Here is a 24,196-nt window from a genome sequence, read left to right as displayed (position 1 = left end):
ATGTGTTAGGTGTGTGTTTAGAAATAATAAAAATAGTAATAATAATAATAATAATAATAATAATAATAATAATCTTAACTTGATTTAAGATTCTTATCTTATCTTACAAAATCTTTCCTCTAGTTAAGAAATCTTCAATTGCTCCATCGAGTTCCATAATCAATTCTCAGGTCTGTTATCAAGCAACCAACTACAACCAACAACTGTGAAGTAAACTTTTAATTAAAATGGAGTATGTTGAATAGTAAAATCACTTGACTGGTAATGACAGTTCGTTGGCTTCTGTAATGTTGGTCGCAATTCTTGTGCAAACTGCATTATCGTATTTCATGGAAGTTTATAATTATTTATCAGTGTTTTGTTGTCATAGCACAGCACGTCATCTGGGTCCTCTGAAAGTCTTTCCACCATCAAACATCACAGTTCTTCGTCTTGTATCATAAATAAATTTAACGTCATTCTCTGACATGGCTATTGTAATGTGACTGTTATCGTTGGCTTGCAAATAAGTTTTAAGTTTTGACACCAGTGGCGTTGTCTTAAAGTTAAGACACTTTTTTAGGATTTTTTTGTCATGTTGGGATGCTTCTGTAATACCCCTTTCCTATCTGTAGTTAAGATAATCCATCCATCCATTTTCTGTACGGCTTATCCAACAGGGTGTGTGCAGAGTGTGCATGTTCTCGCTGTGCTGCTGGGATTTCCTTCTCCAGTCCAAAGACATGCATGCTTGGCTGATTGGCATGTCCAAAGTGTCCGTAGTGTAAGAATGGTTGTGTGAATGTGTATGTGAGTGTGCCCTACAATGGACCGGCACCCAGTCCAGGGTGTACGCCATGCTTGTGCCCCATGCTTCCTGGGATAGGTTCCAGGTTACACACTAAAGGTAGAAAAGATGTACTACTGAGTAACACCCCAGTGACAAGGAAGGGTGCAGGTTAGTGTTTTTTTCTTTCTTTCTTTCTTTTTTTCTGACAGCTTAAATAAACCCTTTAAATAAACCTCAATGCTGTACTATAACAATCCTATAACTTTTTCAGTCTCTTTTTTGGGCTACAGTCAGTAATTGTCTACCTTACAAACTGCATATTTGTGCTAAATAAAGTATGAAAACTGGCACCCCAGTATGTTAATGTACGGGCGTCATGATTTCTTTAAATAAATAAATAAATAAATAAATAAATAAATGAATAAATAAATAGATAGATAGATAGATAGATAGATAGATAGATAGATAGATAGATAAAGGCGACATTGGCGAGACCTAGTGAGAATATGGGTTACTGCACAAATCGTTTAATTCATCCATTTTGGTCTTCGCGCTGCTCCGTAGATAGTGACCTTTGACCACAAATTACGTAGTTTCCCCACCCGTATCGTGATAGGTTCCGCCTCGAATATGGATACATAACAAATGCAAAAAATTTTGTTATCCTTTCAGTACTTTGTCATCCATAATTTTATATAAATATTCATATTTTCTTGGAATATCATTTGCATATAACATAAAAGTACAGTGACTAAAATAAATGTAGAAATACTACTACTACTACTACTACTACTACTACTACTAAATAAATAAATAAATAAATAAATAGGCGTCGTCTATACTGGGTTTTTCAGTTGCTATGGCGACGAGAACGCGCTCCGAACTGTCCAATATGCGCCCGGACCGTTGGTGGGTGTAAACCATCAGCCAATCCGAGCGCACGGAGGCGTGGCTTGTTGAATGCGGGTGGGGTTAAAAAAAGCTCTCGTGAGACACACGTGGTTTTCGTGCCCGTGAAGCAATAGCAACATGGCCAGTCTCAACTACGAAGGCTGTAATTTCCTGAGGCAGAGGCTGGTGCTGTCCACGCTGAGTGGTAAAAGGGTGAAAATACGAAATATTCGATCCAGAGATGACAACCCCGGACTTCGCGGTGAGTTCAGTACCCAACGGGAGTGCTGTTTGTGTTGTGACGTCGTAGAAAATGTGCAGCGTCTGTGCTAGCTTAGCCTTTAGCATTGCGTAAACATCAGGAGTGGAGAGCAGTTGTGTCAGTGTGCTCTCCAATAATGTGAAAAATGTTTATTTCCACCGCAATAATGTCTTATTTTGGAGCATTTTCATCACTTTATCGATTATTTCTCATTATAAAGGGTAGCTTTTTTATGTAATGAGATTCTAAGTTTAAGGAAAACTTTCCACATTACCAAAGTGTGACTGAAACTTTAAGCCAAAACACAACAACAGAAGAATTACACACAAACTTTTACTAAAACATGTCAAAAACGGACCACAACAGACCGAGGAGTTGGTATTTGGTTTCTTTTAAATGCCAACAACCTTCTAACCTTTTTTATTTTGATTTAAAAAAATTCTACTTAAAAGAAAAATAAAATTTACTACAATTTACTTGCATATTTGCTCATTTAAGCGTTAACTAATGTCACAAATATGTTTTGCATGTCTGACGTCACTAATGCGACACAGTGGGGGGGAAAAATTGCACACCCTCAGGACAAATTAAAGAAAACCAGCGTGGGGTGAACCTCAAAATGCTCTTTCTTTTCAGATATTTTCATAAGTTTAATAATTGTAGTTTATGTACAGTTGTGTGAAAAAATAAGTACACCCCATGGAAAAAATTTGGGTTTTTTTTTTGTTTGTTTGTTTGTTTGTTTGTTTTTTATATAAACACACATTCGGACAAGCAAACATTTTGAAATGGTGCCTTTTTAATGAAGTTGATATATTTGAAGAAAGCCACAAGGAAAATTAGCTTTTTCAATCATTTATTCAACAGAAATTTCAATAGATGTGATTCTTCTGTGGAAAAAGTAAGTACACCCTTGGCCTCAGAAGATAGTATTGCCCCCTTTATCAGAAGTAACTTTTTGTAGGTGTTTTGCATAAATATTCTCCAGTCTTGCTGGAATTTGTTGACCAATCTTCTGTGCAATATTCTTTCAGTTGCAAGCTTTTTTAAGGGTTTTCTTGCACGTACTGCCCATTTCAATCTGAGCTTTGACTACGCCATTCCGTAACCCTCCGTTTCTTCTTTTTGAGCCGTTCCTGGGTCGGTTTGTTAATGTGCTTAGGGTCATTACCCTGTTGAAAGGTCCACTTTCGGTTCAACACCTTTCGGACGGATGGCCTCTCATTATCTTCAAGCGCTCTTTGATATGATGCAGAATTCATAGTGGATTTGAAGGTGTGATAAATGTAGGGGTGTACTTACTTTTTCCATACTACAAAATGTCAATTTTATGTCATTTGGTAGTGTAACACCTTCATTAATTGGCACTGTTTCAAAGAGGATCAAATTTTTGCTTGTCCAAATGTCAAATGCAAACTTTTACTCTGGACTACATCATCAGCATGTTAATAATGGTTCTGTCTTCTCAGATTTTGAAGCGAGTTTTATCAGGCTTCTGGACAAAGTGACCAATGGCACCAGAATCGAAATCAACCAGACAGGTAGGTCTGAACATCACCAGGCATAATTGCTCTAATCAGGAGTCTGTTTCTGACTAAAATGGAACCTGGTGTGGTCGAACCTGGTGTAGCCCACCCTCCTCTAAGTTTGATGCATTTTGAGATGCTTTTCTCCACACCACGGTTGAAAAGAGTGGTTAGTTCAGTTAACGTTAGCCTGGTGTGTGGAGGACGAGCGTAACTTTCAGCGCTCGATACGTTACTACCTGGAGGTGCTCAAATGTCTTGGCTCAGTGATTCCTGAAGACTGATTCCGAACCACACCTTGAGGTGATTACATTGACGGTGAGTTTTTGTTGTGGAGCGGGGATGGTATTGACCACAAAAGGCAAGGATTTGTGTGCTGTTGTAATGGATCAAAGCATGGCCTCCTACTTATTTTGCACCGTTCTGTGTAAATTCTAGAGATTGCAGTATGTGAAAATCCCAAATACTCGAACCAGTCCATCTGATATCAACAACCATCGTTGGTATTTCCTGCTTAGTGGAAGTAAAGATGCGAGGGTTTTATCGGGGCTTGTGTCCTCCACACAGGAACGGCGTTGTTTTATCAGCCTGGTCTGCTGTACGGCGGCTCGGTGGAGCACGAGTGTAACATTCAGCGCTCCATAGGTTACTACCTGGAGGCACTCATCATGCTGGCACCGTTCATGAAGAACCCGCTCAAAGCCGTCTTAAAGGGGGTCACGAATGACCCGACAGACCCTTCAGTGAGTAACCACGGCTAGGTTTATGTCAAAATAATTATTGTTATTGCATTATATTTAAAAGTACATTTTTTGGGGGGGGCGGGTGTTTGGTTTTTTTTGCAGGTGGATTTGCTGAAAGTCACTGCTGTTCCTCTGATGAAAAAGTTTGGTGTGGATGGGGAAGGTCTGGAACTGAAGGTACTTCTAGAGTCAATACTGTATTACATTTCTGACTATGTGGGGGTTTTTTCTTTCTTTCTTTCTTTTCTTTTTTTTTTTCTTTCTATGGAAGTGAGATCTCTTCGCTGGTTAACTTCAGCCAGAAGTTTAGACTAGCTTCAAAACACTATCTAGGGCAAGATTTTTCAACCTGTAGAGCTTGAGATTACAAGATGAGGTTAAAAAAAAAACCCAGCAAGAACAAGTGAGATAAATCTAAACCGCAGTAAACCAGTTCTTCCAGTCGCAATTAAAATACTATTTTATTATTATAGGCCTTGTATTTAAAAAGCTTCACACCTTTGTTTAGTTCCCACTCAGGATATGCAAAACTTTAGGGTGGGGTTGTCTAGTTATCTTCTCCCAACCCCCATATCCATAACGTCCCTGTTTTCTCAGGTGGTCAAGAGAGGCATGGCACCTGGAGGAGGAGGTGAAGTGCATTTTTCCTGTCCTGTACGACGAACCATCAAACCTGTTCAGCTCACCGATCCGGGCAAAATCAAGAGGATCCGAGGAACCGCGTATCCTTCGTGTCTGCTTTTTGGTTCTCCAGCGCAGATGTGCACAGCTGGTTTAGACACAAAAAATACATTTGCATATATAATATTGTCACCCAGATGGATTGAGGATGGATTCTCCTGACCAATCTGGTTCCTCTCATAGTTTCTTCATCGTATCAACTAAGGGAGTTTTTCCTTGCTACCATCGCCTCTGGCTTGCTCGTTAGGGATAAATCCATACATTTAAAAAAAAAAAAAATCTTTCCTGAATTAATATTTTTCTGTAAAGCTGCTTTGGGACAATGTCCATTGTTAAATGCGCTATACAAATAAAACTGAATTAAGCACTATATTGGGTTGGGATTTACAGTCGGCCCTCCACATTCGCAAGGTTTAGTGGCGCATGACCAGAAAATATTTTTAACCCCCATATTTATCACGCAAAAAAGTAAAACAGCACGCTGTACTACAAAACCTGCCGTAATGGCAGGCAGCCGCAGCAGCTGACTTCTCTGTGTGACTCATATCTAATCATTCGACATTTCCGTGTAAGGTCTTCACTTTCTTTTGCTTCTTGGGAGCACTTTCGGGAACACTTTCAGAAGCGCAGCGCTTTTGACTTAAGATTACGTTGATATTTTCTTAAGTTTTAAAGATGCAAAACGTTGAGAGAAATGCATGGTACACCACACACTGAGAGACAAAACAGGCAAGTGAGGTTGGCTAGTACTGAGACAAAGAGTGTGGCGTCCACAAACAAAACAAAACAAAACAAACCCAGCATAGTCCACAGTTCTTCAGAGCACTGAAACCTTTTTACAAAATGAAAAGAAAAAAAAAAAATCACAACCTTTTCTAATGAATTTGTGTATATATTTATGGTAGTAAATGATAAATAGGTTAATAATACATATTTTCTGTGACTTACTAAAGTTTTCAATAAAATATTTTATTTATTGACGGCAAATAATCAAATCTACACAAGTTAAACCCGCGAATGTGGCGAGCTGACTGTATATTGCTAATTATGATTGTGCTTTGCTTTGGGGCTGGATTATAAAATCTAAATGGCAAAGGTTTGATGTGGAGTGGTGTAATTTGAACCAAAATGATTTGCTGGATTGTCCGTAATATCTTATCCATCATTTTGTCTGTAACTTTTTATTCGCTCCCTTGACCTTCACATGTCAGCTACTCGGTGCGTACGTCTCCGCAGATGGCCAACAGGATCGTAGACTCGGCCCGGAGCATCCTAAACAAATTCATTCCAGACATTTACATCTACACAGACCACATGAAGGGAGCCAGTTCGGGCAAGTAAGCACTCGTCTTGTTTGTTTTTCTGCCGTTAGATGGCGATGATGATGCTGATGATTCAGGGACTGTAATATGCAAGCGTCTTTATGCAATACTGATTTAAATTCTACAATAAATGCATTCAGTATTCAGATTTTATTAGTTGAAATGTACTGTGAACAATAGCACAACAATAAACTAATTGTTTCTCACAACGCATCACCACGTTAAACAAAGACAGTCACACTGCTGCTTTTGTATAAGCACTCGACAGACCTAGTTTTAACCCTTATGTATCTAAGTATCTCCTTACTTACAAGCTCAAATATTTTTACCCTCTTTACTATCCAGACCCCTTTGACATCCTGTATTGGTCACATGCCATGTTTAAACGGTTCATTTCTGTTATTTTCACGTTCAGGTCTCCAGGTTTTGGTTTAGTTCTTGTGGCAGAGACTATAAACGGGACATTTCTGAGTGCAGAGATGGCATCGACCCAACAGGGACAGGGAGATCCAATCCTTCCTGAAGAAATGGGCAAGGAATGTGCCCGACTTCTGCTGGAAGAGGTCTACAGGGTGGGTATTACTTATTCTAGATTTAGCCTTAAATTTGGTAAGGTCATTTAAGTCTAATCAGTGGTATTTTGCACATCACTGATTGCTCTGCTAGTACAAAAATGTGGTGGTTGTTTAATAAAGAGTAGAATATGATTGTAGGAAATGTTGTAGGAAAATAATCACAGGAAACATCAACAATTACGTGCGTTTTTTAAAAACGTGATGAGTCTGCCATACTAGCTCATAGCACAGACAAAAACTCCAAGCCATTAGCGCAAGAAACGGGTTCATGAGGTTCTGCTTTTTCATATTACCACATACAGACACAGGAAGTGTTCACCTGTGTCACATACACTCTCTCTCAAGGCCATGTGAGTTGGGTTAGTGACATGAATCTGGTGATTTCATTTTTTTTTTTCCCTTTTAATGCAGAATGTTAAGCTCGAGCAGCTTCTCATTGGTTGAACGCGGAGACGTGGGGTTATGGGCCGAGTCCTCCACTGACAAAGATGGTTAATATTTGAAATGACAGGACCACCAGTCTAGCGCGTGTATGAGTGACCGTGCGTGTTTGCTTTACGGTTAATCAGTGCCCCACGGTCAGTCCTTGTAGTAAACAGCTTTTGGACACGGACACACATGCACGCTTGCACGTGAATTAGGACATGTGCTTGGCTTTTTAACGGAACGGCTAATATAAATTGGGAGATTTTGTGTAAGTTATCTTTTTCTTTTTTCTTTCTAGATGTGAGCTAAACATGTGAATGAAGGCATTTCTGGGTTGTTGGTTTTTTTGAGAATCGTACTACATTAGAAACTCTTTGATTTGTGTTTTTTTTTTGTTTTTTTTTTGTTTTTTTTTTGTTTTTTTGTTTGTTTTTTTTTAACCTGTTTGCGAGTCTTGATCATTCACTTGGAATGTTATTTAAAAACCCGCAGCAAAAGGGCCCTTTAATCAATTTTGAGGTTCTGTTTTGAATCGAAATCCACAGATTTTAAATATATAATTAAGGTCGATGAGTTGTTTAAATGTATCCAAATGATATTACAGAGAACAAGAAGAACGTCGCCTACTATAAGGACAGGGGTCTGTTTCAATGAAGGGAAGGTCCATTACAGGGGGAAAAGCCCAGGTTCGAAACTAAAGAGACGGTAATATATAAACAGCGTGATTGCGTAATACCGTCGTAATGGCCCGCTTTCTGAAGTGCTCATTAGTGGGTTTTTAGTACATTTAATGGTCCTGTGGTTTGTTTTACTGGAAGAACCCTTAAAGATTCAACAGAGAACCTTATAACAGAGGGTTTTCCTTTTTAGATTCGAGATTTTTATTTGTCACACACACAGTTATACGGCGTACATGACTTGCAGTGAAATGAAAACCCAGCCTACTCCTCTTTACACTGGGCATTTAAATACTACATTTAGGAATCATTTCAAAATACGTAAGGAATACGATAGTACAACATTTACAAGGCCGTCCAAAGAATCCTTCAGGATGTGTTTTATTCCAACAGTATAGGTTACTGCTGTTCCATTTGGGAAAACGGTTTCCTGCTCAAAGAAAGCGATTTCTGTGTTCAATCTGACACGCACTCGCATTGCATTCTGGGAATAAAATCATAAAAATAAATGCACCTTTTCTAAAAATAAATAAATTTAAAAAATTGTTAGTCTTGGGTTATGTGGAGCTTCTGCTATACAAGAGCTGCTGTTATTGAAGATTATGCAACACCTTCTGACCAGTCAGATTTGAGAATTATACAGCGCCGTGGTAAATATGATAAAATATTTTCTGATAGTTTATAAGCCCACTTTTTACCTTTATGACTACCTACATGTTCTTTCATATCCTCTGAAAAGGTTTTTAGATATTAAGGTTAGCAAATATTGGCACCCCCTGTAGCATTTGTTGTTCATTCACTCACTCCAGTCTTTTGGGTTTTGTTGTGTTTGGGGTTTTTTTTTCCTTATTGAGGATGTGCTGAGTTATTTCGCCACTTTCTAAATGACGCAGGTTGATGTTTACCCTTATCATGTTTGTGAACGTGCTGGCAGTGTTATCTTTTTTTTTTTTTTTTTTTTTTTTTTTTTTCTCCTCCAGATCCAGTCAGTTTGTGTTTAACTGCACTTATCTGCATCCTGTTTGTCTTTCCATTCTTACCACTCAGGTAGTTCTCAGCTATCTGGTTCTGGCGTATTGCTGTCACTGAAATTTTTTTTGTATCCCCCCGGAACCATTCAGACAGTCCCATGCTGTCGTGATGCAGACTCTATAACAGTGCTCATTGTGACGGGCGATTAATTGAATTTTAGTATGGCCGAATTCAGTAAATTCTCTCCATCGCACAGCGAGTGAATCACGGTTAAGGTTAAGAGTAACAGAGGTTAAGAATGTATTTAAAAGAACATCATGTTGTACTCTATGTATCTTGTGCGTAACCGTAGGGAGGAGGGATCTTGTAACTCAGGATCTTTGGGACTTTTCCACCGTCCTGTTTCGACGTGATCTGTGCTCTGGTGTGCCTCATCAGCATAATGCTGTGGTGTTATTGGATCTTAAGGACCGGTTCTTGGATATTTGTAATACAGTTGAGTTTTCAGTTCAGTTGGTGTTCGCTGAAGTGAAAAGCAGACAATAGGAAGGAGCACTGGAGCAGTGTGTAGTTTTCTAGTATATAGCGGAGCAAGGTAATGTAATATCTTCGTTTGCTGAGGTAAGTTCATTTATCACTTTGGGTACAATACAGTCTTCGGAGCATTTACAAGAGAAATGTATCGATGAAATTATAATCAGTTCAGTGGAAAAAGTTCATCCCCTGTGAGAGCTTCTGCGTTTGTAAATTTACGTATAATTTGTGCCTCCGTCGGTCAGCTTCAAATCGTACGTATAATTAGCGTTAAGTTACTGCATATTTCGTATAAAGGTGACTCAAGTTTAAATCCATTATTTGTTTCAGTAGATACGAATTTAGTGAAAGAAACTGATCTATAAATTAAGACGAATAAGATTAGCCATTCGGTTAGAACTAGAAGTAATGGCACCCTTTAAAAGGAGGGGAGATATTAGTGCGTGTCTGTGGTAGCCGATGCTCTGCGGTGGCTGAGCTGCATTAATGAAAGATTCAGTGCACTTGATGTTATTCTGAATCCTACTTTAACAATCATACTTTAAACTGATGATAATACAGAGATATTGAGAACACCTAAACACTTAAATGCTTCCAACTCCAAGAGACAAACCATGTATCTTCAAATCCAGTATCTTTGCGGTAAAATAAAGTAGATTATTATTTGATTTCTTAAATTCTCAGGTTTTTAGTCAGTAAATCATTCTATAGTGCAGTATTCAGTAACTTTTTTTTTAAGAATTTTTTTTTTGTTCTTTTGTTTAGTAACTATAATGAGTTACGGTATGCAGTTATAAGACAGGTCCTGGGGAATTATAAATGATTAAAAATGTTGGTTATAGATCTTTTATAATTTGGTTTATTACAGTTTTCAGCGTTAAATGTTTTTGGGATGTTTTTATCCAGTGTTTTGGGGTTTTGTTTGGTTTTTTTTTTTCCCCTTCCTTCCTTCACTGAGGCAGTCAGTCATCAGAATTCTGTTTTCTGAGTTGTTCAACAACGGAGCCTCAGTTCCTTTATACGATTACATTGATTGAATCTGTTATGTGCAGATGTCCGTGCAGAAACTCTAAGCGGGACACGTGAGCAGTCACGGATAGCTGAGTCACGGTGGCCTAACACTAGACTTGAATTTTTGTAGCAATGGGGAAAATGCTGTTGCTAAGGAGTCCAACATTACTCCACCTATTAGAGTAGGGAGTCGAGAATAGTGTCACTTGCTAACGTAGAAGGTCACACTGTTCTCTCTTATGGACATGCACTGTCTCGCTTTAAAGTTCTGGCACGACACCTTGATAGTGAAAATGCATGGACTTTGCTGTAATATTCATACAAATTGCTACAAAACCATGGATTTGCTTGCATTTGTGAGTGCAGTTGAAAAGGGATTAGCACATAAAGTTGTTAGAATTGATATTTTGCTGAAATGTTCAATGGAATTTACTGGAGCCAGTCGTTTTTGCTGCTTTCTGGTAGAATATCAAATAAACTGTAAAAATAAATAAATAAAATAAAGTTCATTCAAGTCACTTGCTTCTAGCTGAAGTTTTTCTACTCCTGTGTATTACTAGAACGAATAGAATACATATTTTCCGAAGCATGTGTCATGTAATGAAACGACTGCTGTTTCTAACCAGCCTGTCATCATTTCCAGGGTGGCTGTGTGGATTCGACCAATCAGAGCTTGGCTCTGTTGTACATGACACTCGGCCAGCAAGATGTGTCCAAAATTCTTCTAGGTCCCCTTTCTCCATATACGTAAGTCTTGTTTTCTCCTCTTTGTTTCTCCCCCGCTGTATTTTGACCTGAATATCTCGCTCGTCGAAGGCAAACATGTCGTAAACATCACCTTACTCAGAAAAAGGGCCCACGTTTCCCACCAACCTTTCTCCACCCGATTGTATAAACTCATCATAATGGTCAATATCTCTAGTTGGGGAATTAAAGTGCTGAGTAATAAACATAGAACGATTTATTTATTAAGGTTATACTTCATAGAAATTCGAGGTACCGGGTTTTTTTTTTTTTTTTTTTTTTTTTTTTTCCTCCATAAAACTACATTGAAAATGAAATGAAGCTGTTAATTAAACAAGTAGAGGAATAAAAGTAGCATAAAAGGAAAATAAAAAGTCCTGTCTCAGACCCACTTGCATGGACTACAAAAGGCTTTACACTTCTTTAATTTGGGCAAATTATTAAGTAATCATCAGCCTTGATTTTGTATAATAGTTCGTTATGATTTGATCATTTTTTTTTTTAGGTTTCATGTTGCTCATGTTTGTCCAGTGAGGGGTTTTCCTGGATGCTGGATCGAGCTCTGCCTCCTTTCAGACTGTGAACTGTCCATTTTCAGTTATCATGGTACCGGTGCTGTGTCCTAATCAAGTACAGTACTATGATAACTGAAGATTGGCAGTGCCAACACAATGCTTCCTGTATCGGCGAGTGAGGTCCTCACAGAGAAGCTCAAGCTGCTCTGGCGTCTCCCGTGTCATATATTTTTATTTATTTATTAACACACACACACACACACACACACACACACACACACCCCCCCCCCCCCCCCCATTTATTTAGATCATATTGAAACACATCCACGACTGTCGACGTCATCTCGTGACTAGCCGAGCCATGCGTCTTTTACACAGCTGCATCGTACACCCATGGTGTTGCATTCTGGGACTTTGAGGCTAACGTTTGCACCAACATCTGTGTGGAATTTAAATCTGCCAAAAGTATCGAACGCAACTTTTCAGGAAATGAATAAACACTCCGAATCTGACAGCGGTGAGCTCGGTGGCAAACATTTAACATGGTCTCCAAATAAACGGTGTTCTTTTAAGTTTTGCAGGTTTCGTTTAGCTCCAAGTTTACGTTCTCTATTCTGGCACGAATGCCGATCCTAATCTCTCCCGTTCCCCGTCACAGATGTCTGGAGTTGTATTTTACCTTCATGTCCGCCCCTCCCACCCATGTTGTGCACACAGTGTCTCGGGTCACGGTCGTTCCTGACGCAGAGAGCTCGTCCTGGCCAAACGATCCCTGTCCCTAATTCATGACCATACAAATGACTGTCTGCAGGTCTGTGATGTCTGGATGAAAAACAGACTGATGCATTACGCTTTTTGTTTGTTTTTTGTTTGAGCTGTAAAGAGCAACGACTGTATGGTTATCGTGATTGATATCGATAACTGAGCAGGGTGTGTATAAAAACTCAATTTATATGCACGTTATATGTAAAATTACACACGTGCGAGGCGTAGCGTCATTTATTAGGGGGAGTTCATTAAGGTTGGGTAGCATTTCATATTTATGCGACTTTCAGGAACAAGGACATGAAATACACGCGTTATTAATCACTATAATGCCTTTACTCACATTCTGCTATTACAGACGTTAAAAGCCACAGAGTGAATAACTGCACAAAAAAATGTTATTTCCAAGTAAATGAATAGCTGTAACATGAATTGCCTTTTTTTTTTTTTTTCCCTCACAGGACCATTTTATTGCACAAGGAGCACACTGATCAGACTTTCAGTTAGTGAAAGTAATCAGGCGTGGCCGTTATTCTTGTATTTTAATAATATATTGATGGGATATAGATTTTTCATGTAGATTGGTAACAGTCTGTTTACTCTGTAACAGTTGAGCTACTGGTCAACATGGCTACCTTTGTGTCTTGCAGGATCGAGTTCCTTCGGCACATCCGGGACTTCTTTCAGATCATGTTCAAGATCGAGCAGCAGAATGGAGACGAAGACGAGCGGAAAGGAGGAGAGAAAGTGCTGATGACCTGCGTAGGCGCCGGTTACACGAACATCAGCAAGACGCTCAAATAGACTCCACTCGTAACTCGTACCACAGCTGTGTCTCAAACTGCGTACCTCTCACACACACACGCGCTTTTGGTTCAAGTGCTTTGTTCAGACAAGATCTAGTGTATTATTAATGCCTGGTGATGTACTAGTACAATGTGAGGTAAAACATTTGCTACAGAACGTTTGTTCTTTTTATGAAGAACTTGCTGTCCTACAACATTATGTAGTGTACGAAGGTTATAGTGTAAGGTAATATGATTCGAGACATGGCCCCAGATGTGGTTTTTTTTTTTTTTTTTTTTTTTTTTAATTATTAATATTATTTTAGGTCTCTTGTTAATGAGAAAATGTACAGTTTGTGAAGATACCTTTTTTTTTTTTTACAAAAAAAATAATAATCTCATAAATGTTTCCATCTTGTGTGTGTTCAAATGTCTCACTTCAACTCTCTGAACATTCATTACATTTAAGCTGATGGGACGACTGTTTATAGTTAACAGACATGTCAGGCCACATCACACCACCCTGTATTGAATTATTTTCCTATAACATCATGCCCCATTCCTCATAAGACGAGATGTGGAAGAAACCTTGAGAGGAAGCAGGCTCCAAAGGACTGTTGTGGTGTCACTCTGGATCAACTGCCACTTGTAGAGATGCAAGATGCCACTTTTTTTTTTCTTTTTTTGGGGGGGCATATGAGCTGATACCCATCCTACTTGAAGTAATTGTTTATTTTTAATTGAAGCACTTACAGAATAAATAATGACAAAATACATAGAACAAATTTTTTTTTTGTTTAAAATCCTCACACAAAAATCTTTATGAAAAGTCTCTTTATATAGTCCCCTCTGAAAGTATTGGAACAGCAAGGGCTACCCTGTCGTCCGATCCGAAAGCAGTGTCTCAGGTTTTCGGTAGCGCACTCTCCAGTGCGGTTATAAGTCCATGGCTACTGGCTTGCACGTGTGGTGATTAAAAACATTTATACACTTGCTAATGTAACAAACAGATCCTATGTATTCCTCAAAATCTCTGGCGTGGTCGTATGTAGCAGCCTTTCTGAACAGGTCCCAACAGGTCTTGAAGTACTGAGTTCCCTCAGACCTGGTTCTCATCTGTTTCAGACCTCCACATTGTCCTTCTTTTTGTTGTTCGGATTAAGTGACACGTCCGGGATTCTTACTCTTAACTTCTTTTGCTTTGTCATCTGGTTCATCGTTTCTTCATGGTACACAGTGCTTTCAAAACAGAGGGCAGTGATGGACTCCATACCAACCTGTACCAGGCTGAACTTTGACCTGGAATGTGCCCATGACAGGCCGGTGATCTGAGGTCTTGACAGTTGGGCAAGAATCATATTGGATCACTTTGATATCCTTTTTTTTTTTGCTCCTGTAAAGGATCCGATCCTGCAAGGTAAAGTTGAAGTTATTTAGTCATCGTTAAATAGCAGAATCCACTGTATCCTCACACTTAAAGTAAAGCTTCCTAACTGTATATGCTGGAGTTCGGTGCTTTGAAGAGGTGTCATAAACATCGCAGCCCATGTTAAATTTATAGGTGGGAGTGAAGTGGATTGGGGCCTCACGAAATCCTCTAAAGACTGAACCTGCGAGCAGAAACGAATGGTTAGACATGTTATTCAATAAACATCAGGATTCAAGCTTATAAACCAGTTGTAACACAATAAATATGCTCAACCCATCAGCACCTGAAGAATGGTTCTGGAGTGTGATCTCAGGACTTGAAGAGAAAAAGATTGATTTCCATGACTGACCTTTATCCATTTCTTTGCTGAGCTGGTCATGCTGGAGGAGGACATCCATGTTGTCCCCAGTGTGATGATACAAAGTGGCCATCACGCTTTCACGGTCTTCAGTCAGGCGGAAGTTAAAGTCGCCAAAGCAGAAGACTACGTCATACTGGGTGGTTACATCCACTAAGGATAAAACCATCGATTTGTTCATATTGGTGAAGAATGTTTAATGCAAAAAGAAAAGTCATTCGGAAGTAATACTTACAGTTAGGGTCAGGCTTGGTGCCATTAGAATGCTGGGAAAGGGCCAGACCTGTTATCATCTTTTTGTAGTCTTGTATTCTCTGGGACACTTTGGAAACTCCAGTTGAAACTAATTTGAACGACATGGTACTCAATTAGAATACACGGAAAAGCAAGAAACTGTGCACAAACTCTTTCAGTAGAATAAATTTCCTTACAATTAAAATGAGATGTGATAAAGAGGAAGGACATCCCACAGAAGGTAAAGCTAACACCCACTGATCCTTTGGTCTTAATCTGGGGGAAAAATCGAGTGGTGACCGTGGCATCTTTCACTTCTGCAAAAACAAATAATAAAAAAGAAAAATCCAGAACAGTCATCATCATTAACATGTACCATACAGCAGGAAAACCACAATGATACAAGGTGAAAGACTCACGGGAAAAGTAATGTGTGAGGACGGTACGTGTGAAGATGGTGAGAGAGAGAACTCCAAGCGATGCTGCATGGAGCTTGACATAACGCTGGCCGAGAGTTTCTTGCAGTTTGCGTTGCCATTCTTCCCTGTAAATACACACATCAAAACTATATGAGTAACTTTTAAAGTATGTCCTTTCGGACCATTTTTTGAGTAGATTGGACTACTAGTTATCAGCAGAAATCCACACCGATAAGAAGCTAAGACAGCTAAGAAGGGTCCGCTGTCATTATACGGTACGAGAGCGGCCTCTAGGAGCGAAATAAAAACTGTCATGACAAATTTTGTTGTGTTATTTGAAGTGTTTTTGATTCTTTATGGATATTTCTATTCGTTATTTGGAGTGTTACTTTTTGCTTCAGTTTGGATGTATATCTTTTATTTACTTTAATATTTATTAATAGTTCATATATATTCATATTTTTATATTTATATCATTAAAAAAAGTACAGTACATTCTCATGGGACAGTCAGTACTGTTTTTATTTTTTGTAAAGTTCAGCAATATTTTACTTAGAGTGTTGTGTTTTCAATCAGTATCAATTTCAACTATTGCTTGATTGGTTATCGGTAGGTATCAGTATCAGGTATGAGTAAACAGTATCGGTACAATCCATTATCGGTCGACCTCCAGTCTCCTAGCAGGTTTCCAGGAACAGCTGCTAGCTACTTAGTCATCTATCACTTCCAGCTATAATAAATTTCAGTGAATTTATTATTCACTATAGAATAAAAATACTTTTTATATTTTAGATTTATATTATGGGTGACTTGGGTAAATTTTGGGTGAAAAGACAGATGGTGCATTTCTTACCTATTAGGACATCCTTCTTGCACCCCAATGACGTACATGTCTTGTGAAAAATCAGCGGTCGTTGGAGGAAACAGATCATTAAGATTGTCTGGAAGCTCCTACAGATCACATATAATACTCACCATTAATGTTGATATTTGAATGTTATTGAATGATATTGTTTGACATTGACAAAACTACATGATTTCTGCACAACACTCCGATTCTCAATAACCTTCTGTCCAGCCATATTCCATGTGACGATGGAAATCCCAATTTGCCGTCCGGGACAGACCTGGTCCAACTCTTCAGCCGTGAGGATATTTGTGCTGATTGGTCTCCTGTTTTGCAGAACATTCCTGAAAACAGAACAAGGTAATCAGAATTTGAATTATTTTAACTGTTGCACATAATTGTTACATTTTAACACATTGGGAAAATAACAAACAAAGAAAGCTAAGCAGTCATATTATTCTAGTGCACATATAATATGACCATTTGACTATCTGCTATACTGCTTGTGAGGTTGCTGAGCAGAAAAATGTTGATCGTCTAGACTGTGATCGGTTTCCTGAAAAACAGGACTATGTTTACAGCATATAAAAGCATAATCATGAACAGAAGTGAGTCTATCTAACAGAAACAAGTTGAAAGATGAAATTAGACAATGTACTTTTTCTTCTGTTCAGCGTTTGTCTTTGCTCATTTTTTTCCTCCACCTTTCTTTTGTTACTATCACAACCCTAAAACCCTCAATCTCTCTTTTCCCTGTCATTGGTTACATTTTATGGTCCTCATCTTCTTGCTGCTCCTTCACTCCTGGGTTCTCTGCCATTTCCAATCTCAGTGCAACTTCTCTCATTTTTCCCTGGACATTCATCACCTTACGCTTCTTGACCATCTCTCGAACTGGATCCTTCAACTATAGGAAAAAAAGACATGTTACGAGTGTACATAATTAAAATATGCAAACATTACAGGTTAGCAATTGTAACTGACAGACAGGGGCATATATATATATATATATATATATATATATATATATATATATATATATATATATATATATATATATGTGTGTGTGTGTGTGTGTGTGTGTGTGTGTGTGTGTGTGTGTATACAAACGGCCCAAATTACGACTGGCTGTGAAGATTTGTGAACATTTTGATTTGGTGTTTAGTTTTAAGCGATTGTACAAAGTGAACTGTAATAAAATCACCTCAGAGTCATGTGAGCTGTCTGTGCAAGACGTTTCCCTGTTCTGAATAGCTCTCATCCAAACCTGTTTCGTCATCTCTGAATCAGCCTTCAGCACACAGCTCCTTTACAGCACACACACACACACACACACACACACACACACACACACACACACACACACACAGTGTTATTAATAATAAAGCACTGTAATAAACTAGATGGTATTTAAAGAAGCTGCTAACACCACTATATATGACATACAAGCTGGATTTACTTTGTGGATGAAGTCACTTCAAAGCAGAAGCGGCAGCCGGTGTTGTTGAAGTTCTTAACTTCACACAGCCTCAGATCATTCATCATTACAGTGGACCCATTCTGTCAAAGAGAAAGAGCTTACAGTATTTACATGCTATGTTGGAGTTAGTTATTAGTTAATAACTAAACTTGTAGTTCTATGTTACTGATATTCATTTGTATTTCATTAAACCATATAAAAGTTACATTTGTACATCGACTCATGGTTAATGGTTACACCTGACTGTAAGAATAACCCCTTACGAACACTCAAACATAATGTAACCACTACTTAGAAGTCTCATTAGAAGAAATTTTAAGTATCATAGTACAATTTTTCTAAACGTTTTTTTTTTCTTCTTCTAAAGCCCTCAAGACCACATTTGATGGCTCCAGATGAGAAGATAGCATTTGGGACAGAACCGCCATCCGAGATTGGGAAAAATATGCGACTAACCTTGAAACCCTGGTACATCAGCTGATTGTCCTCAACTTTGAACCAGCGTCTATAGGGAAAGGAAACTACTTTTGAACTACTAATAAGATAAAGTGCTTGTGTGGAAATTAAGCTCTTTATCGTTATTTCTGGTGAGATTTGGGGAAAACATACACAATTCAAACACCCCCCCCCCCCCCCCCCCCCCCCCCCCCATTAAATTCAACAAGCCAAGACTCTTTTGGTGAGCGAAGATGTGAAGTATTCCCTTTTCACTGCAGTTATGTGACTAATGCAGCCAACAATTCAAGGATGCTTATAACTTTAGGTTTATTCTGTACAACTTGTATGTCGAAATCATCACGTCCTTGCCTTACATTCGGCCTAGACATAGCAATTTAACTTCCACAGCCTTTATAACTATAACCCTCAAAGTGTTTTGAGCTCACTCCTAACCTGTTCCAGATTCTGAAAGTATTACTTGCTTGCTTGAACAGATATCCTTCCATAACCCCACAGTTCCTGCCCTCCACATTGTTCTCCGGCTTGAGTGACCAGTCTTTACTTGACAGTGGGTGTAAAGCTGAAGAGTGCTGTAGCTTCTCAGAACCATCTCTGCCAGCAAACATTTTGATGAGCGATAACGATAAATATTAATAACGATAAAAAAAAAGACTAACGATACATATCCAACAATGCAATCCTTTGCACAACTCTCAGATACTCTGATCATATAATGAGATTGTGGAACACTCACTTGACATCAGTTCACTGTGATGTCACCGTGTAATCGTTACCATAGAAACAGAGCTGAACAATTCCATTTTTTGTTTTTGTTTATTTTAACAATGGACATATTCACAAAGCAGCTTTACAGAAGTATATCATATAGACTAGCAGAAATATAGACTAGCAGCTCATTTTGAGTGGTTTTAAACGTATCTTTGTTCACCAGTGATGCTAACACATAAGAGCTAACATCACCAGCCAGTGTTAGCAAGTTTCAGTCTCAAGTCTCAAAAGAACCTGAAACTATATGGAATTAAATTTGTGCTGAAAGTATTGCACTTAATGTTTTCAAGAAACGAACAAATATATACAATGAGAAAGAAGAAAAACACTCTGAACTAATGTAATTCCATAAAACTAGCACGGAAAAGGGAGACACATACATGCACACTCTCTACTTAGAGTTTGTTCATATATATAAACAGTATAAAAAGAAAGAAAGAAAGACATTCTTAAGATATGTTGTTGTGTTCTTAAGCTACAACAAAATAAATCAGAGGTAAGGGAAATAAAATGCAAAGATAAATATAAAAATATGCAAACAAAATACAGAGGAGCAATGATATTTTGTGTGCATAATAATAATAATAATAAAATCAATAGATTGTACAGCTAAGTATTGCACTGTATAGTATGATATACCGTTGTAGTTGCAGTGAGTAGTGATATTTTTTATGATAAAATACTTTTCTTGTAGTGGACTCGCACTTTTACATCCTTCTGTATGTCACTCTGTGCATACTCCAGGCCTGCTTTTAGCACCAAAATGAAAATCAAACTCAGAAAAACAAGCAAAGGAGGAACACCAGAGCTTTTTGTAATATTTATTATTTAACAGAACCGGCAGGGGGAGACATTTTAACAAGTAAATATTTAGTGTCTCGGTAATTTGTTGGTCCACCAAGAGCTAAGAATACTTACTTATTATTACACCCTTTTGCCATTCCCCTCGTCTTGTCTGTCTATTATAAATACATACAGTACTGTGCAAATGTCTTATGTACATGCAAAGAAATGCTGTAGAGCAAAGATGCCTTCAAATACAATGAAATCAAATGTTTCTACATTTAAAAAACACACCATAAAGAGAACTGTAATAAATGAAACAAAGTCAATATTTGGTGTGACGACCCTTTGCTTTAAAAAAAAAAAAGTCTCAGGTAGAATTAGTGCTATTAGTGAGTCTCAAGGTAGTAAAGTGTACAGTACAGTCCGCCATTTTGAATACAGGCTGCACGCCACAGTTTAGACTGGGCTGGTCACATGGGTCTGCGTGACGTTTCGTCACGTGATGTACAGTCAGCTGACCTCCACGGGTTCTAGCGTTTTTGCTGTCGACCTTCAGTACAGCGGCGTTTTTGGCCATCTTTATTCACAGAGCGGCTTTTCTTCTTCTTCCTTGAACCATGGCGAGCCAGTCACAGGGCATACAGCAGCTGTTACAGGCTGAAAAACGGGCCGCGGAGAAAGTCGCCGAAGCCCGGAAACGTAAGTTGTTTTTAACGGTGTTATTTGACACGGAGTCGAAGCTGCTTAGCTAAGCTAGCGGGCTAGTCAAAACAGAAAGACGGCAATTTCATGATGCTGTTGCTTAAAAAAATGTATTAACATGCATTAAATGCTCGGTATTCGTTTCAACCCCAACAAAAAACCCGTGTTTTAAAAAGCAAAAAACAAAACAAAAACAAAACAGCTTGTCATACAGAGTGAGCTAGTTATATAGAGGAGACACACAGCTGAGCAATTCTCATCATTTTATCACCCTTATAGAAATAAACAATTTTTTTTTACTTGGTTAGTGTTTATGAAAAGAAATCGTAGAATATTGTAACTGAAATGATCCAAATGCTCTGCTGATATTTAAGACATACATAATACATATATACACATACATGTTTATAAAGAATATTTATATCATATTCAGAACTGATATTATTTGTGTTTTGCTTCATTATTAATATCTAAGCATATACAGTTTTTCATTACGTGTCATAAATCTAAGAATATCTGTGAACCCTAACAAAAGTGCTGCTGTGAATAAAATATCTTAGTTTAGTCCTGAGGGTGTACTAACTTTTGCACTCACCTATTTATAGATGTGTGTGTGGGGGTGTGTGTGTATGAAGATGCAGAGAGGATCCCATTTCTGAGGTTTATCCTGTATAAATTATAATGAAATAGAATAGTATAGGATATTTACGTTGTAGTCGTACAAGTGCGGTGAAATTCCCAGGAGAGTAGAAAATTCCTAAAATGTGCAAAGCTAATATGTAAAGATGTGGCTTATTAGAGGTGTTCGTGGACAGTTGAAAGTGCTAAGGTAAGTACGGTAACAGTGGGACAGAGACGTTCAGACTGCTGTATGTGTTGTAAAGAAATAGCCAAACAGTCAGGAATTGTGTGTTGTAATAATTGAAGCAATACTCGCTTGTATTGAATATAGTGTTTGGCTGTCGTGTGATTAGTAACTCTTATGAGGTTTGATATTTGAAAAGACTTTTACACCCACCCCTCCGAACTATTTGATCATGATTTGGTCCATCCATTCAAAGTGATTTACTAGTTGTGAAATTTGACTAATTTGATCATCTTAAAGGTCTTAAGGATTATTTTCTTATTTTCATGGCAGTTCCATTGACTCAGTAATCTCGGGTTACTCACTTCCCTGTATGATTCCCCCATTTCTGCTTTTGCTAGTGGAACATTTGTGCAAGAAAGGATACTCCAGATCATTTCCCTTATTCTTAAAAATCTATAGTTTAAAACTAAAATTCGAGTGCGCTTGAACTGTGTTTCACTGAAGTTTGCACACATGTTTTATCCTCAGGGAAAAACCGCCGCTTGAAGCAAGCCAAGGAGGAAGCTCAGGCGGAGATCGAACAGTACCGTCTCCAGAGGGAAAAGGAGTTCAAGACCAAGGAAGCCGCGGTGAGTCGGAAAACACACACAGAACTTTTGGTCCTCTGACAAAGTGGAGGTAAAGCCATTGGTGTAAAATGCCTAGCTGATAAACTAGAGGTCGACCGATAGTGGATTTTACTGATAACTAAGTTGGGCAGTACCTGCCGATAACCGATTGAGCGATAGTTTTTAACATTTATACACAAAAAAGTCAAATATTGTTGAACTTTATTACAAAAATAAAACAATACCATGTACTGTACCATGAAAATGTACTATACTTTTTAAAATTAAATAAATATATTAACTATTAATAAATATTACATTACCTAAGAGATTCATCCAAACTGAACCAAAAAGTAAAAATAGAGGCATTCAGAATGAATAAAAATAAAACAACACTTCAAATAACACAACAAAATTTGACAGTGATAGTTTTTATTTCGCCTCGAGAGGCTGCTCTCAGACTAATGACAGTTAGACAATTCTAAAATCTTTTTTGAAACGGTACTGTTAGGTTTCTTTTTCTGTTATCATTAAAGTTGATGTATATAATCTGTCTGTTCTATATTTATATTTGTCTGTTTATTTATTTATCCCCTGTTTTATCTATTTGTTTATTTGTGTAAAAAAAAAACCCAAATATACTAATTTGTTTATTTTTATTTCTCCATGTCTGTTTATTTATGACCTTTTTTTGAATGATTATTTCTTTCTATAAATTAAAGGCACTGGGTTCTCACGGCAACTCGGCCGTGGAGGTGGACAAAGAGACCTTGGACAAGATGGGCCGAATCCAGAGCAGTTACCAGCAAAACCGAGAAGCTGTACTGAACAACCTCCTGAAGATGGTGTGCGACATCAAGCCAGAGATCCACGCCAATTACCGCGTCGCTGGATAAACCTCACGCGTCTCTCCACCATTTTCAGGAGAAACACTGAGGCAAAGACTGCCACTGTACAACCTTAAAGATGTTCCCGCCATACATACGTGTTTAGTTACAGCTCTAGCAGGTCGTTGTAAAGCTGTGAGGCATACAGCTATCATTTGTTTACTACATTTCAAAAACAAATTCACCAGGTTTCAGTCAGTCTTCAGTTCTCTCAAACGGCAAATGTTTTATTGTTTCTACCTGTTGTAGGTTTAGATGAATTATATTTATATTTATATTGTTTGATGGTGATGGCTGTCCTGCAGTGGTTCAGCGCATGTCTTTGTCTCTGTATCGTTAGACCTGTACGATCATCAGTGTGCTGTTTGGACGTGATACCAGTACATATGTCTGTCTGTGCATCTGGCTATGCTGTGTGTTGTTTGTATGAAATATTAAGAAAAAGGTGTTTTTATTTGATTGCTGCGTTTAACTGGATGACTACTGGATTAATCCTGGAGCGTTGGCATGATATGAGATTGATTTTCTCAAGAACACAAAACAAATTGACTACAAGAGAAAAGTATTCTGAATTTGTACCCTGTTAAACTGCATGAAAGAGAAAAAAAAATAACATATTCATAGCCATACAGGGTTCTGTAGAAAGTTTTTCCTTCTGTGGAACAGGTTTTGTGACAAACCTGTTTAGCTGAGAAACACAAATTCAGCTCCTTTCTTTGTTTTTCCTCAACTGCTTCTTTCTCTAATGTGTTCCTGACATTCCTCTGTTAGACCTGGCTGGGAAAGTACAGTAAAATTATAATAAATGGTTCTGTGTGTGAGGGGTGTCAAGGTGGTCTTCATTTCTTTTACTTAGTTTTTGTTGTTTATTTACCAATCTGGCAGGGGGGAAAACGTTATGAATACACAGGGGGAAAATATATATCACTCTACTTTTCTAAACGTGTATATTTATATAAAAAAATGTAAAAAAAAAAAAAAAAAAAAAAAAAAAGAATTATAAACTACTGAGCTTATACTAAATTGACAAATTAATTTCAGTCTCTATAATTTATCAATCTATTAAATATTACATGTGTTATAAACTGTTTTAACTGATGAGCCCTCCCTGTACAAGGTGTTCTACATGTATCAGAAAATGTACTGTAATGTCCTAAAATAGTACGCATGCGCGGTACGGAAACGCTCAGTGTCGTAAAAATTTACACATGTG

The 24,196-nt window shown here is 38.0% G+C and overlaps 3 protein-coding genes across 3 annotated transcripts; 2 read left to right on the top strand and 1 right to left on the bottom strand.

Moving 5' to 3' along the window:
- Positions 1–1,755: 1,755 nt before the first annotated feature.
- Positions 1,756–13,607, top strand: rcl1 (RNA terminal phosphate cyclase-like 1). Its single transcript, XM_017459806.3, has 9 exons — positions 1,756–1,922; positions 3,392–3,463; positions 4,016–4,191; positions 4,294–4,368; positions 4,789–4,913; positions 6,084–6,209; positions 6,610–6,766; positions 11,033–11,136; positions 13,064–13,607. The coding sequence occupies exons 1-9, from the start codon at positions 1,799–1,801 to the stop codon at positions 13,215–13,217; spliced, it is 1,113 nt and encodes a 370-aa protein (XP_017315295.1). The 5' UTR covers positions 1,756–1,798; the 3' UTR covers positions 13,218–13,607.
- A 304-nt stretch (positions 13,608–13,911) lies between these two features.
- LOC108259957 (phosphatidylinositol polyphosphate 5-phosphatase type IV) lies at positions 13,912–19,127 on the bottom strand. The gene is made up of 13 exons (XM_017459805.3): positions 18,857–19,127; positions 18,422–18,470; positions 17,945–18,045; positions 17,690–17,792; positions 17,253–17,392; positions 16,706–16,829; positions 16,492–16,589; positions 15,639–15,763; positions 15,417–15,536; positions 15,221–15,328; positions 14,977–15,138; positions 14,693–14,808; positions 13,912–14,608 (listed from the first exon to the last, which is right to left on the bottom strand). The coding sequence occupies exons 1-13, from the start codon at positions 19,027–19,029 to the stop codon at positions 14,441–14,443; spliced, it is 1,587 nt and encodes a 528-aa protein (XP_017315294.1). The 5' UTR covers positions 19,030–19,127; the 3' UTR covers positions 13,912–14,440.
- A 1,358-nt stretch (positions 19,128–20,485) lies between these two features.
- atp6v1g1 (ATPase H+ transporting V1 subunit G1) lies at positions 20,486–23,804 on the top strand. The gene is made up of 3 exons (XM_017459803.2): positions 20,486–20,677; positions 22,017–22,117; positions 22,819–23,804. The coding sequence occupies exons 1-3, from the start codon at positions 20,596–20,598 to the stop codon at positions 22,990–22,992; spliced, it is 357 nt and encodes a 118-aa protein (XP_017315292.1). The 5' UTR covers positions 20,486–20,595; the 3' UTR covers positions 22,993–23,804.
- Positions 23,805–24,196: the final 392 nt, after the last annotated feature.

This window comes from Ictalurus punctatus, chromosome 28 (genome assembly GCF_001660625.3).
Source record: "Ictalurus punctatus breed USDA103 chromosome 28, Coco_2.0, whole genome shotgun sequence".
In the NCBI taxonomy this organism is placed as follows: domain Eukaryota; kingdom Metazoa; phylum Chordata; class Actinopteri; order Siluriformes; family Ictaluridae; genus Ictalurus; species Ictalurus punctatus.
This window is presented reverse-complemented; position numbering and strand designations above follow the sequence as displayed.

Excerpts from the sequence above, each read along its gene's own strand:
- rcl1 (XM_017459806.3), top strand. The coding sequence starts at position 1,799 with ATGGCCAGTCTCAACTACGAAGGCTGTAATTTCCTGAGGCAGAGGCTG. Across the intron at positions 3,464-4,015 it reads AATCGAAATCAACCAGACAG|GAACGGCGTTGTTTTATCAG; the intron begins GTAGGTCTGAAC and ends TCCTCCACACAG. Across the intron at positions 6,210-6,609 it reads AAGGGAGCCAGTTCGGGCAA|GTCTCCAGGTTTTGGTTTAG; the intron begins GTAAGCACTCGT and ends TTTCACGTTCAG.
- LOC108259957 (XM_017459805.3), bottom strand. The coding sequence starts at position 19,029 with ATGTTTGCTGGCAGAGATGGTTCTGAGAAGCTACAGCACTCTTCAGCT. Across the intron at positions 18,471-18,856 it reads ACTTTCAGAATCTGGAACAG|ACGCTGGTTCAAAGTTGAGG; the intron begins GTTAGGAGTGAG and ends CTTTCCCTATAG. Across the intron at positions 15,139-15,220 it reads CACCAAGCCTGACCCTAACT|TGGATGTAACCACCCAGTAT; the intron begins GTAAGTATTACT and ends TTTTATCCTTAG.
- atp6v1g1 (XM_017459803.2), top strand. The coding sequence starts at position 20,596 with ATGGCGAGCCAGTCACAGGGCATACAGCAGCTGTTACAGGCTGAAAAA. Across the intron at positions 20,678-22,016 it reads AGTCGCCGAAGCCCGGAAAC|GGAAAAACCGCCGCTTGAAG; the intron begins GTAAGTTGTTTT and ends TTTTATCCTCAG. Across the intron at positions 22,118-22,818 it reads TCAAGACCAAGGAAGCCGCG|GCACTGGGTTCTCACGGCAA; the intron begins GTGAGTCGGAAA and ends TATAAATTAAAG.